Source organism: Marmota monax, unplaced genomic scaffold (assembly GCF_021218885.2).
Source record: "Marmota monax isolate L192 unplaced genomic scaffold, Marmota_monax_Labrador192_F-V1.1 WCK01_AAM20220418_F8-fsc00018, whole genome shotgun sequence".
Classification (NCBI taxonomy): domain Eukaryota; kingdom Metazoa; phylum Chordata; class Mammalia; order Rodentia; family Sciuridae; genus Marmota; species Marmota monax.
The window spans coordinates 8,460,137-8,474,056 of NW_026692201.1; the positions used below are offsets into that span (position 1 = coordinate 8,460,137).

Consider the following 13,920-nt stretch of genomic DNA (forward strand, 5'->3'; position numbering starts at 1 on the left):
GATTTTAGATCTTTTGAATATATATCAAGGAGTGGGATAGCTAGGTGTCATGGTGGTTTCTTCCTAGTTTTTTGAGGAATCTCCATACTGCTTTCCAGGGTGGTTGCACTATTTTGAGTTCCATCAACAATATATGAATATGCCTTTTTCCCCATATCCTCACCAATATTTATTGCTATTTGTTATCTTGATAATTGCTATTCTGACTGGAATGAGATGAAATCTCTATGTCAGTTTAATTTGCATTTCCCTATTTGCTATATATGTTGACCATTTTTTCATATATTTCTTGGCCATTTGTATTTCTTCTTTTGAGAAATATCTGTTTAGTTCTTTTGTCCATTTATTTATTGGGTTTTTTTTTGATGTTAATATATATATATATATATATATATATATATATATATATATATATATATATTCATTCTGGATATTAATCCTTTATCTGAGGAGCAGGTGGCAAAGACATTCTCCCATCTTGTGGGCTTTCTCTTCACACTCTTGTTTCTGTTGCTGTGCAGAAGCTTTCTAATTGGATGCTGTCCCACTTATTGATTCTTGGTTTTATTTCTTGTGCTTAACGAGTCTTGTTAAGTAAGTTGATGCCTGTGCCTATGTGTTGAAATGTTGAGCCTACATTTTCTTCTTAGAAGTTGTAGAGTTTCTGGTCTAATTCCTGGGTCTTTGATCTAGGTCTTTGATCTTTTTTTGTTAAAAAAAATGGTTCTTTTTAGTTATATATAACATTAAGATTCATTTGGACATAATTATAAAAGCGTGGAATGTAATTTGTTCTAATTCAGTCCCCACTATTTCCCCTTTCCCTCTCCTCCTTCATCCCCCTATTCCCCTCATTCTACTGATCTTTCTGTTTACTTATAGTTTTGCTTTTAAATTAGTACCTAGTAGATAAATACATAATGGTGAGATTTCACTGTGGTATATTCATATATGTATAGGAAAGTTAGGTCAGATTCATTCATTGTTCTTTCCTTCTCTTGTCCCATCTCCTTCTCCCTCAATCCCTTTCTTCTACTCCACTGATCTTCTATTTTCTTTGGTCCACTTTGAAATGACTTTTGTGCAGGGTGATAGATAGGGATCAAGTTTCATTCTTCTACATATGGGTATCCAGTTTTCTAAGCACCTTTTGTTAAAATGGTCATCCTTTCTCTTTTTGGCACCTTTGTCAAGTATCATAGGGCTATAAGTAAGTATATGAGTTTGTCTCTGGGTCTTCTGTTCTGTTTCATTGGTCTTCATGTCTATTTTGGTGCCAGTAGCGTATTAATTTTGTTACTGTAACTCTGTAGTATAATTTGACATAAGGTATTGTGATGCCTCCAGAATTTCTCTTTTTGTTCAGGATTGCTTTGGCCATTCTGGGTCTATTATTCTTCCAAATGAATTTTAGAACTGTTTTGTTGTTGTTATTGTTGTTGTTGTTGTTCTAGTTCTGTGAAGAATGTCATTGGTATTTTGGTGGGGATTGTGTTGAATCTATATGCTGCTTTGGTAGTATGGCCATTTTGATAAAATTCTGGCTATCCTAGAACATAGGAGGTCTTTCCATCTTCTAAAATCTTCTATTTCTTTTTTCAGTGTTTTCATAGAGGTCTTTCACCTCTTTGGTTAGATTTATTCTAAAGGTTTTTTTTTTTTTTTTTTTTTTTCAAGTTATTGTAAATGCGATAGTTTTCCTGATTTCTTTCTCAGCGGATTCATTATTGGTGCATAGGAAAGCAATATGTTGTTCTTGTATCCTGCTAAATTTGTTTATCATCTTTAGAAGTCTTCTCTTGGAGTTTTTCAGGTCTTCTAAACATAGGATAATGTCATCAGTGGATAGATAATTTGACTTCTTTTTTTCCTATTTCTATCCCTTTAATTTCCTTCTCTTGCCTAATTGCTCTGGCTTGAGTTTTATGGAATATGTTGAATTGGAGTGGTGAGAGTGGACATCCTTGTCTTATTCCTGTTTTTAGAGGAAATACTCTCAGTTTTTCTCTGTTCAGTATGATATTGGCCTTTGGTTTGTCATATATAGCCTTTACAATGTTGAGGTCAGTTCCTTCTATCCCTGGTTTCTCTAGTGTTTTAAGCATGAATGGGTGCTGGACTTTGTCCAATGCTTATTCTGTATCTAAATAATCATGTGATTCTTGTCCTTAAATCTATTTATGTGATGAATTCATTTATTGATTTGTCTATGTTGAGCTAGGCTTGCATCCCCGATCATGGTGTACTATCTTTATTTAGTGTGTTTTTGAATGTAATTTGAAGCATTTTATTAAGAAGTTTTTCATCTGTGTTCATCAGGGATATTGGTCTGTAGTTTTCTTTCTTTGATATGTTTTTATCTGGTTTTGGTATCAGGGTGATAACTGGCTTCATAGAACGAATTTGGCAGTGTTTCCTCCTTTCTTTTATCTTCTTATACCCAAATTGGATGTATCCAGACTAGCTTTTTCCAGAATTAGCTTTTACCTCTTGAGAATTGGATTAGTGGACTCATTTTACACACACACGCACAAATGCACGCATGCACAACCTACACACATATACATTTATTTCTGATTTTTTAAAATGTCTTTTAAAACTGTTTTACCTTTCTGGAAGCTTTAGGTACTTCAAAGAAAAAATTAATTTATACTTATTTTAGTATATTTATGCTTTGATTTATAGAATCAAGTATTTTAGAATTGTTAAGAATTCAAGTGTCAGCATCATCCAATTAAAGGGGGTTAATATTTGGGCATCCACAGCGTCTGATGTATTCTCCTAGGGCTTTTGGAAGTGAGACAATAATAGTTACCTGCCCTCATGAACCTTACATTTTAGGGAAAAGAAGACATGCAGCTATGCTCATGGTAAATCAGAAGAATGTGCTACATGGAAGAGTTTTGCATAGAGGAAAATACTCAGAAAATGAACCATTGTTTTAATGGAGAAAACAGTTAATATTAAACATTAGTGGCACTTCAGGACATTATTTTTCTTTAATCATTATTACATGTGAATCCTCTGATCAAGCTGGATGATGCTGTAAATGTTGATGAGATACTGACTGATACTTCTACCAGCTACCTTCTATGTATCTATGAAAATAAGGAAAACATTAAGGACAAAAAAATGGGGAACATTTTCATTGGCATTGTGGTAAGTATTTTGTAGGTGAAAAAGGAATAATAACTGTTCATGGTATTTCTAAACATGAGAATCACAAATGGTTTATAATGAGGATAACTGATGAGATATGCCTTGAAGTAGTTGAACTGGGAAGCATTTTCCTCATTAGATTATACGTTACATCACTAGTTACAGTATTCTCCTATCTCAGCACTCTGTGCTATGGAAAGATACAGATAGTTTTGGTTCATATGCTCCAGGATTTTAGGGTTGAAGGTAAGTGGAGTAATAGGCATAAATGTGGACAGTGTGCACATAGTAGAATAAAACATAAGCCAGCCACATGCATGGGTAGCAAGAGTTTTCTAGATTTCCTCTACAGGCTTGAAATTAAACATGAATGATTCTAGAATATTCTATCTAGATTTGGAGAAAGGGATAGTTAGAGAAGTGATAATTGACCGATGTAAAACACCAGACTAAGTGTTAGGAATATTTATACTCAGTGTTTCATATAAACATGGTTCGTGAATCATAGTTTTCTTGCCCTTGCCTTATGGCAATTTATGAATACATTTGCCCATTTACATGCCTACCTGGACCATGCTCAAAATCTTAAGACTTTTTAGGGCCTTTGACAATTATTAAATACCTTTGTCCTGTTGTACATTAAGTGAAAGCAGGGCTTTTTGCCTGGGTAATAACTTCTCTTTGCTTTTTAAAATTTCTACAGTCAGTGACAATATCAATAAATTCTTACAATCTGAATGTCTCCAGTGTGACTTTTAATACCTTATTCTGTTACTCTGTGCTAACTTGGCATTTGCTTAACCTGTAAGCTCTTCTCTCAGGGAGTTAGCATTACTGTGGGGATTGGATGGCTCTAAGCCAATTCGATTTTTTTTTTTTTTCTTCCTTGAGAAGCACTTTTTATCTAACTGTGGACATAGTTGGACCTATCTACAAATAGTAAAGTTATTTGGTTTTAGGCTTTAACATATGTTGTATGCTATTTTATATTTACCTGAAACTCAGTTTAAAGAACAGAGTTGACAATGTGTAGTTCCTTCTTAGCACATTTAGAAATAACCTCTAATCTGTTGCCAGATCTAACCATAGTATATGAAGTGGGATACAAAAATAAAATGAAAAGTGGTAATTTGCCCTTTCAGTGGTTTTTTTTTTTTTTTTTGGATCCTCTCTTGACCTCAGAAACCACTTTTGGACTGATGATATCCAGAGTTCAGGATATCATCAGTCCAAAAGTGGTTATAGGGTGTGGATATAGGATGAATTATAAGATGTGGATATTTTCAGCTGGCTCAACCTCTCTCCTGAGCTCCAGGCTTTTGCATCCAAATTAGTATTAGGCAAGGGCACTCAGAATTTTCTGACCCTTCAAACTCAGTGGCTGAAATGGAACTCATTTTCCTTTACCTTCAGAACAGTTCTTCCTGGATTTTTCCCTGCTGTGATCAGTGTTAACCATTCCATAGTCACAGCCTGGGAGTCATCTTCGTGTACTGGCAGTGAGTCTAGAATCGAAGGCTTCACTATTGGAAAAACACGGTGATTAGGACCATTGCCTTCAGTATGGACAGTATGGTTCTTCACAGATTGACTTTAAATTTTTCTTCTTGTTTTTTGATACCAGTGATTGAACTCAGGGGCACTTGACCACTGAGCCACATCCCAGTCCCATTTTGTATTTTATTTAGAGAATGAGTCTCACTGAGTTGCTTAGCACCTTGCTTTTGCTGAGGCTGGCTTTGAACTTGTGATCCTCCTGCCTCAGCCTCCTGAGCCGTGGGGATTACAGATGTGCACCACCATGCCAGCTTAGATTTCTTGATAATACATACCTTATAGAATAATGAAGTTTCAGGTGTTACAATAGAAAATTTCTCTGATTAAATTTAGTAACAGAATATTTGGCTGGCTGATAAGTTTGTTATTTGAACATCTTTTTTTAAGTAGCTTTTGTAAATGCATGATTATAGACTGTGGGACATAAACTTAGATATGTATCCTGAGATACTGATACTATAGATAGTATAGTAATACTATAGAAAGCTTTTTGAATAGAATTAAAAGATTTTTCTTTGTTTAAAATTGTAGTCTTTTTTGAATGAAAGTATTTCTTTGATCTATGCGTGAGATATTTAAAAAATTATGAAATATTCAATAAAAAATGCATAAAATAAATTTGGCAGGGTAGCATAAGACAGTCACCCAGGTCAGAACTATAACTACTACAACCCATAAGATCCTTGTGTGTCTCTTCACTCCAGAGGTGACTGTAATCCAGACTTTTAAGGTAATAAGTTCCTTCCTTTTAGTTCTAGTTTTACCACTTTAATCACAAGTGTAGATATACTGTACGTATTTTTTTTTTAGATCCTGCTTCTTTTGTTTCCTATGTTTTTATGTGAGATTTATTTACATTTGTTGCTGTAGGTTTTTCGTTGCTGTGTCCTATTACATTTTATGGTGTACAGTTTACTTATTCCTCTGTTGGTGGACATATGGGTTCTTTCTAGTTTTTGGTTCTACAAAGAATGCTGCTATATGTATAAATGTTTTTGGCATGTCTTCTACTTTATACATGCCTGAATTTCTCAGGAATATACACCTGGGGAAGGAATTGCTGATTATAGGATGTGGATATTTTCAGCGGGCTGTTTTAGAAAGTGGCTGTGTCAGTTGGTTAGCCATCAATAGCATATGAACATAGGGATTAATGATTCTCCCTTCTTTTAGCTGGTGGAGGCTGTAACTCACCCTAGGCTTCTCATAGGCATCAGTAGTATGTTAGAGTATGGCCTGGGGAGTTAGACTGTGTGGGTTTGAATCCACCATTTAGTCCTGAGACCTTGGCTAAGTAACTTGACTTTTTTTTTTTTTAACCTCTTCCAAGTGGTAATATTTTCCAGTTTGTCTTTTGGCATAGGGTGATGGGGTATCTTCAAGTTATTTCATTGAATAGACTGCCTAGTTGGGGTTCATGAGAATTTGTTACATGTATATTGTTTTTTTTTTTTTTGCAAAAATTATGCTTTTTATTTATTTGTTTATATAATTAAGTGTATTCTTGAACATTTTGGTTTTCAGATTACTAGGACCATATCACTTATTACTTCTGTATCTATCTGTACAATGCCTTATGTTTTCTAAAGCATTCACATTTTTTTTCTGACTTGATCCTTACAATAGTTCTGTTAGGGAAATAAACTGACTTATTTCCATTTTGGAGGAGGAAACTGAGGCCCAAGTAGGATTTGGTGACTTGTCATAGTCACTCCATTGTTGTATTAGGTCCAGGGCCTGTACTCAGGTGCCTTTTGAAACTCCCATTTAGTTTCTTGTAGTTCAGTGACTCTGACTTATGTAAATGAGTCTTGAAAAACAACAGGTTTTCAAACACTTTAGAAATGGAATGTATCATCTTTACTATTTGCATGTTTAACCATAACTGGAAGAAATTATATTGTCTGTGATGTTACATTTGTGCTTGTTTTCAGGGAGTGCAGCCTGCCACAGGTGAAGTTGTGTTCGATAGTTTCCAGGACTCTCCTTCCCGTTCCGAACTGGAGACTCGGATATCAAGCCTGCAGCCGGTGGAGCTGCTACTTCCATCAGACTTGTCAGAGCAAACAGAGATGCTCATTCACAGGGTCACTGCTATTAGGTATGTTGGCATGCTGTTTGAAGATCATGATTCTGAAACTGATTTACTGACAAAGCCAAACTTGTTAAAGTTGTTAAAAATAGTTTATAATTATAAAAATTCTATTTCAATGTAACTTAAAAAATTTTATATTTCAGCTTTTTTCAAAATTCCATTTCAGAATTGTATTTCAAAGTAATGGAAATTTTTCAAAAGAAAATTACCCATACTGTCTCTTTAATGTAAGACTATAAAAATGATCATTTTAAAGGGGCTTCTGATATTACTTAATGCTATCGTTTGGTAATTAAGGGGCTTATGATATTATTTCAGTATATTGTTTGGTAATTTTCAGTTTCTGGAGATAGGATTCATGTTTTGGAAATCTTACGTAGTTTTGAAAATGCTTTCTTTGTGCTTTAAGTTTCATTTCAGTGCTGCGTCCAGTAGTGTCCAGTAGTTTTATTTACAAGATCTAAGGTCACATGACTTATATATGAAATGGTGTAATGGGCACTGTGGCCGTAGAGGAAGAAAATGAGTTTATTATATGTGTCTGGCACAGTTGACAACCCAGCAGGAGAGGCAAATATGTACATATCTAACTGGATTCATGAGGCATGATACGTTACGTACCAAACATGAGGGTGACTCATTGAGGGGGATTCTGTACTGCCACTGTGGAGCGGTGGTGAAGACCAGCAGTGGTGGTGAAGAGACCAAAATTTTGGGCTGGGGCTTGAATGAAGAGGAAGTTGTATATTGAGGAACTGGACTTTAGAATTGAGTAAGGAAGCCCATAAGGATTTTCATTTAGTAAGTTGACAAAACAGTTAGAAAATCAAACTGATTTATTAAGTGAAGTTCTATATGTTTCTTTGTCCTTAAAGTTAAGAGTGTTCATTCTATTTAAATGTAACTTCCAACAAAGTAGCTTTCATAATTTGTTTTTTGGTTATAACACAGACATATGTTCATTTAGAAGTTAGGATTTACAAAAAGGAAAGATAAAGTAATTCAAAATTGTAAAACCCAGAGATAACTACATTTTAGTGTATTATTTCTGTATACGTATACCACTTTTTTCATTTATGAACTTGGATTTGTATGACAAAATCACTTCAGTATCCTTTTTTTCTTTCTTTTTGAGCCGTTCCTGAGTAAATGTCAAGGAACATTGAAGAAAGAGCAGATCTGTGAAGCCCCAGAAGTTTTTTTTTTGTTTGTGTTTTTACTTTTTAAAAATTTTAAATTTTTTTAAAAAATTATTTTAATTAGGTATATATGACAACAGAATGCATTTGATTCATTGTACACATTGCAGCACAACTTTACATTTCTATGGTCGTACACGATATAGTGTCACACTATATGTGCAATCATACATGAACCTAGGTTAATGATATCCATCTCGTTCTACCATCTTTCATATCCCCATGTCTCTTCCCTACCGTCCCTTCCCCATGCCCGATCAAAGTTCCCCCATTTTTCCTATGTCGCCCCCATTATGGATCATCCACTTATCAGAGAGAACATTCAGCCGTTGTTTTTTAGGGATTGGCTTATTTCACTTAGCATGATATTCTCCAACTCCATCCATTTACCTGCAAATGCCATAATTTTATTCTCTTTTAATGCTGAGTAATATTCCATTGTGTGTGTGTGTGTGTGTGTGTGTGTGTGTAGTATATATCACAGTTTTTTTTTCCATCCATCTATTGAAGGGTATCTAAGTTGCTTCCACAGTTTTAACTGTTGTGAATTGAACTCCTATAAACCTTCATTAAAAAAAGAAACAGTCAACAAATAAAAAAATCAAAGCCCTAGAAAAAGAAGAAAAAAACAACCCCCAAAGTAGTAGAAGACAGGAAATAATTAAAATTAGGGTGGAAATCAATGAAATTGAAACAGAATAAACAATTCAAAAAATTGACAAAAAGATAGTTCTTCGAAAAAATAAATAAAATTGACCAACCCTTAGCCACCCTAATGAAGAGAAGGGAGGAAAACTCAAATTACTAAAATTTGTGATGAAAAAGGAAATATCATAACAGACACTATTGAAATATAGAAGAAAATTAGAAACTATTTTGGTATCCTTTTTTTTTTTTAACTTAAAAGCTTCCCATATTTTTTGTTTATTTTGGAAAACTTCAAGCATACAAAATTATTCAGAATAGTGTAGTAAACGCTCATGAACCCATCAACTAGCTTTACCATTTCCCAATTCGGAGCTTGTCTTATTTCATCCATCTCCCTCTCTGGTTAATTTATTTTGAAGCAAATCCTAGTAAACATTATTTTATCTGCTAATATTTCAGTAGGTACTCTTGAAGGCAAAATGATTGCACAACACTTAGTTATGTAAATAGCTCATCATTTATCCATCTCCCTTTTGTTATGTTGTAATCATTTTTTTTCAGTATTACAAATATTGCTGTGATGAATATCTATGCAAATATTTCTGTATGTGTGGTGCATCTTTATTTCCTTAAAATGAATTCCTGAAAGTAGAATTTCTAACTCAGAGGGTGATAACTATATATTTATAAAGCTCTTGATTACTTTTTAGAATTAATAATATTAATTTATATTTCCACCAGTATAGCACAAGAGGGTTCCTTGAACCCATGCCAACATTGGGAGTGATCATTTAAAGATTTTTAACCTTTCACATAGGTAAAAAATTCCACATCAGGTCCCCTAATTTTGTTCTTAATTCTTTTCTGTGTTCAAACTTGAATGATTAAAAATCATATAGTAAAGTTACAAGGGGTGCTGCTTTTGGAGAGCTAAAAGAATTAATCAGATCTCTACTTTTTATTTATAAGACTAGTCTTCTAGAGCTATATTTTCAGTATTTCACATTTGACTTCATTTTTTTTTTCATAATTGAGTATTTATTTGACTTAGGTTAATAGAAACTAAATTATCAGGCTCATTTTCTCTCTTCTACTTATTTCTACAAAATAATAAAGACAAAATTCAGTACAATGTCAAAACATCCCACAATGAAGACATTGCCAAAACTGAATTTTTGTTTAACAAGAACCATTGCCTAGTGATATTCATAAATGTCCATTTATCACATGAGATACCAAAGCCTGAATTTGGAGACATTTTGGATGTCATATGTGAGTTTTACCAAATTTAATGATTGCATCTGTCTTGTTTTGATTTGTATTTCTTTGGTTAGCATTGGGAGTTTATATTTTTTCCTCTGTTTAATGACCACATGTAAGTGCTCATTCTTTTGCATACTTTATTTTAATTTCATTTGACTAAACAGCCAAAAGTCAGTATTTCTGTGGAGTGCCTATAGCTAATTTATATCTGTGGACAGAGTGGAGCAGTGGAGATTGAAGAATCATAGGGTCAAACAGTGCAGACTCCTGTAACATAGGATTAGGTTGGAAAACTGATCTTCCCCTTAGTGACTAATAACTCAGCAGTATTGCCCTTTATTGTTCTTTTCTGGGTGATAAGTGTGCTTACCTTATGGGATTGCTGTAAGGATTAAATAAGTTAATAAGTTAAAGGTAAATCAGTCCTTATCTCTTTTAACATTGTCTCTCTCCTGTTCATTCCTGGAACTCTGTCATACGTTTTTTTAGACCTTCTTATTTATTCTCTGTGCATGATTCTTTATAGTCTAATTGTATAAGTCTCCATCTATAGCTGTTTTTTTATATCCTTTTGAATTTTTCTCCTTCAAAATTAAAAGAATTTTGACTCTTCTTTAAATTTTTTTATTTTTTAATTTTTGAGTTCACTGCTTCTGCATTGATTTTAATAGACTGTCTGGACCAGTTAAGTCCTCCATGGCTCTAATCATATCCTTTATTTTTATACTTAAAAAGTTCACTCCCCATACTGAAAGTACTTCATTTTTATTTTCATCTATATTTCACATTAGTCACTTTTTCTTTGTTTTACTTTACTCTGTGAGGTAAAATCTTACCATAATTCCCCCACTAAATACTAGTGGTTCCAGTTAACATCCATGAAGTTTAGTTTTATCAGCCTGAGCTATAACTCCTAGGCGTATTTTTTTAAACAAGATAATTTAGCCAGTTGCATAGGGAATACTTTTATTTAGGTATGAAGAAAATAACTCTAGAATTCTGCCATATTTATTACCAATAAATAATATAGCATTGAATTTTCAAGTATAAAAGAATTTTTGTTCTTGGCAGTATCCTAGAACCCCCTAGAATAAAAAGAAGTTTTCATCAATTATTGGTTGATATTTTGTTAATATTGAAGACATTATATATTAATGCTATGTGAAAAAGACAAAAGAAATTGAATATCCTGAAGTATTAGCTTTTTTTTTTTTTTTTTTTGGGGTAATCTTAACATTTACCACAAGGGGTCTCCAAAGGATTTTATATCTATGAATGGCAATTTAAAAGACTACTAAAACTTTACTTCACATTTATTTTCTATCTTCAGATACAGACTTACTTAATTTACCATTTTTTAAAAAAATATATTTTTTTTAGTTATAGGGGTACACAGTACTTTCATTTTATTTTTATGTCGTGTTGAGGATTGAATCCAGTACCCCACACATGCCACTCTACCTCTGAGCCACAACCCCAGCCCCTAATTTACCTTTTTAATGCCAGGGATTGAAACCAGGGGCGCTAAGCTACATTCCAGCCCTTTTTATTTTTTATTTAGAGACAGGATCTCACTAAGTTGCTCAGGGCCTCACTAAGTGGCTGAGGCTTGCCTCAAACTGGTGATTCTCCTGCTTCAGCCTCCCAAGTCACTGGCATTACAAGCATGTACCACAGGGCTCAGACTACTTGCTTTATATTACATTGTAATTTAGAACAAGAATTAGTCCAAGATCATAGTAAGTTAAGCTAGAATTATTATTTCTAAATAGTGACAAGCTATCAATTTTTCTAGGGTTGTTTATCTTTATGTAAAATGTGTTTATAAGATTTCAGCCCGGGTCTGAGGGAATCAGTTATAGTATTTTGCTACCCTTCCATTTGTTTTAAGAATATATAAAGAGAAAGAAATGGAAATCAATGATTTTGAGCTCTGCATTAACCTCAGTTAAGATTGCTTTAGCTTAGAGATGTTGTATAAAACTAGTTGAGAGGAAAGCTATAGAAAGCAAAAAAAAATTAACATTATTATTAAATATTATTAATATTTACTAGTTCTACAGAAACCAGTTTTTGAGGGTTAAACACAGCAGATGATTCTCAATTTTATGTTTAGAGAAATGAGAGGATCCTGGGCACTGGTCTAGCCAAAGAAGGCTTTGTGGAGGAGGTAGGCTTGGATGGGGACATTTGCAGGGTGGAAGGCTTTGAATTGGAAGAGGGGAGGAAAGAAGGTATGTTGTGTGTGAATGCAAACAGTATGAACCCTGAGGCATATGGAGAAATAGTAGGAAAATGTGAAGACAGTGACGAGACTTTCCTGATTAGGGGAAAACTCTCATGTTGAGAACTGAGGAAGAAAGTGTCCCAGAGGAGCAAATCCAGGAAGGTGGGTATGGTGGACTCTTTGTGGAAAGTCAGTAAGGTTTTGGGTTATGTAAAAAAGAAGAGGTGATCCTGCTGCTTAGATGGGACCGTGAATTTTAAAAAATGAATACTTCTCCTAAAGGAAAAAGCATACACGAGAAGAATAAGATTGAGGAGTTTGGAGAATGCCAGTAGTTGGGAATAGGAGGAAGAAGAATGGAAATAGAAAGGGAGGACATAAAGAGTTGGGTGGAGAACTGGAACAAGGTAGGGATGTGGAGTTATAATTTATTTGTTGCACTGATATCAATAGTGAATTAGTTTTTTACACTATTGACTCTTATATTTCACTGAAACCACATGACATGTAGTAGTGCTAGCTTTTACTCCTCCTCCTCCTCTTCTTCTTAGAGTTTTATGGTTATACATAGTAGTTAGGTTCATCCCGATTGACTCATACATGCATGGAAATGAGTTTCCATTTATGATCCCTCATGATCCCTCCCTTTTCCCTCCTGTACTCCCTCCCCTCTTCCATTCTCCTTCTCCTTCCCCTCTTGCATTCTTCCTCAGTGCTACTAGACTTCCTTCTGCTCAAGTAGAAGCTAGCTCTAACCAGTTGATGCTTTGTGAAAGAAGGTCCTGCAGTAGTACAGTGACTTTAGCAATTTGACCTTTGAAATAAATGCTTGAACATGTCAATGTTTCTTCAAAGAAAGGGGTGTATACTGCAGATTTAAAGAAAGCATTGAAATACTACATTATTAAAACATTTACATCATCTATGGTTTAACCCAGACCATTACCTAACATGTTGTTTTTATATTGAAAATTTGTATCATCTGAATGTCATTTATGATGACAGATACTTGATGTTACTGTTGCAGCATTTTAATTTTGTATTTTCTTATTAATTTAACTACTAGAGACTGCTTACCAATTTGTGTTGTTGTACTTTAATTTTCAGTTTCTTAATAGAAAATGTTCAGTAGTTTTAGTCTCAAAATGAAGTTATAGTGTGAGACTGTGTATGCTATTAACAGCAACTCTTCTGTGGACTAGCACTCTGTTATAGCTGAAGTCCAACTCTTTCTAATGTCATTATTTGAGTTTAGTATCAGTTAAAAAAATATCAAGACTTTTTGAAGGATGGGGGAAATGGAGGTTTTACTCATTAACTTGGTTAATAATATGAAATGTTATTAAGGGATCAATACTTAAGGGTACCAATTTAGTAATTGCAGTGTTCCAATTTGTTCTATCAAAGTTTAATAATCTCAATTCCTTGGGCTCATATGAGGTCATTTCAATATGATTCTTAGGTATTAGGAGCTAAGTAAATGAGGAATGCTGTTCTAAACACTGAGTAGCATACTGACATGAATAACAGACCCCTTAAATTTTATGGAAAAGTGAGGCTGGATAAAGTCAGGGCATTTTGGGAAGTGTGAAAAAAGAATGGAACAAGGGAATTGCAGGTCCACTGGAAAGTCAGATGAGTGTGGATGAAGAGTGGCCAGGCACATGCTAACACATAAGAGATTCTCAGTGAGTATTTGTTGAATGTCTATATGTTCAAGGCAAAGAGAAAGACTGGAACTTTTCATTCAGGAGGTTGGGCACTAGTGGGAA

At 34.1% G+C, this 13,920-nt stretch overlaps 1 protein-coding gene across 2 annotated transcripts in view; it reads left to right on the plus strand.

Annotated features, from left to right (window-relative positions):
• Msh3 (mutS homolog 3) overlaps positions 1-13,920 on the plus strand; it is a 185,245-nt gene that overhangs the window by 17,334 nt on the left and 153,991 nt on the right. For both annotated transcript variants that reach the window (XM_046427851.2, XM_058574355.1), the window contains exons 7-8: positions 3,014-3,159; positions 6,651-6,817. In XM_046427851.2, the coding sequence (XP_046283807.2) occupies positions 3,014-3,159; positions 6,651-6,817 (313 nt within the window). The remainder of the gene's footprint in view (positions 1-3,013; positions 3,160-6,650; positions 6,818-13,920) is intronic.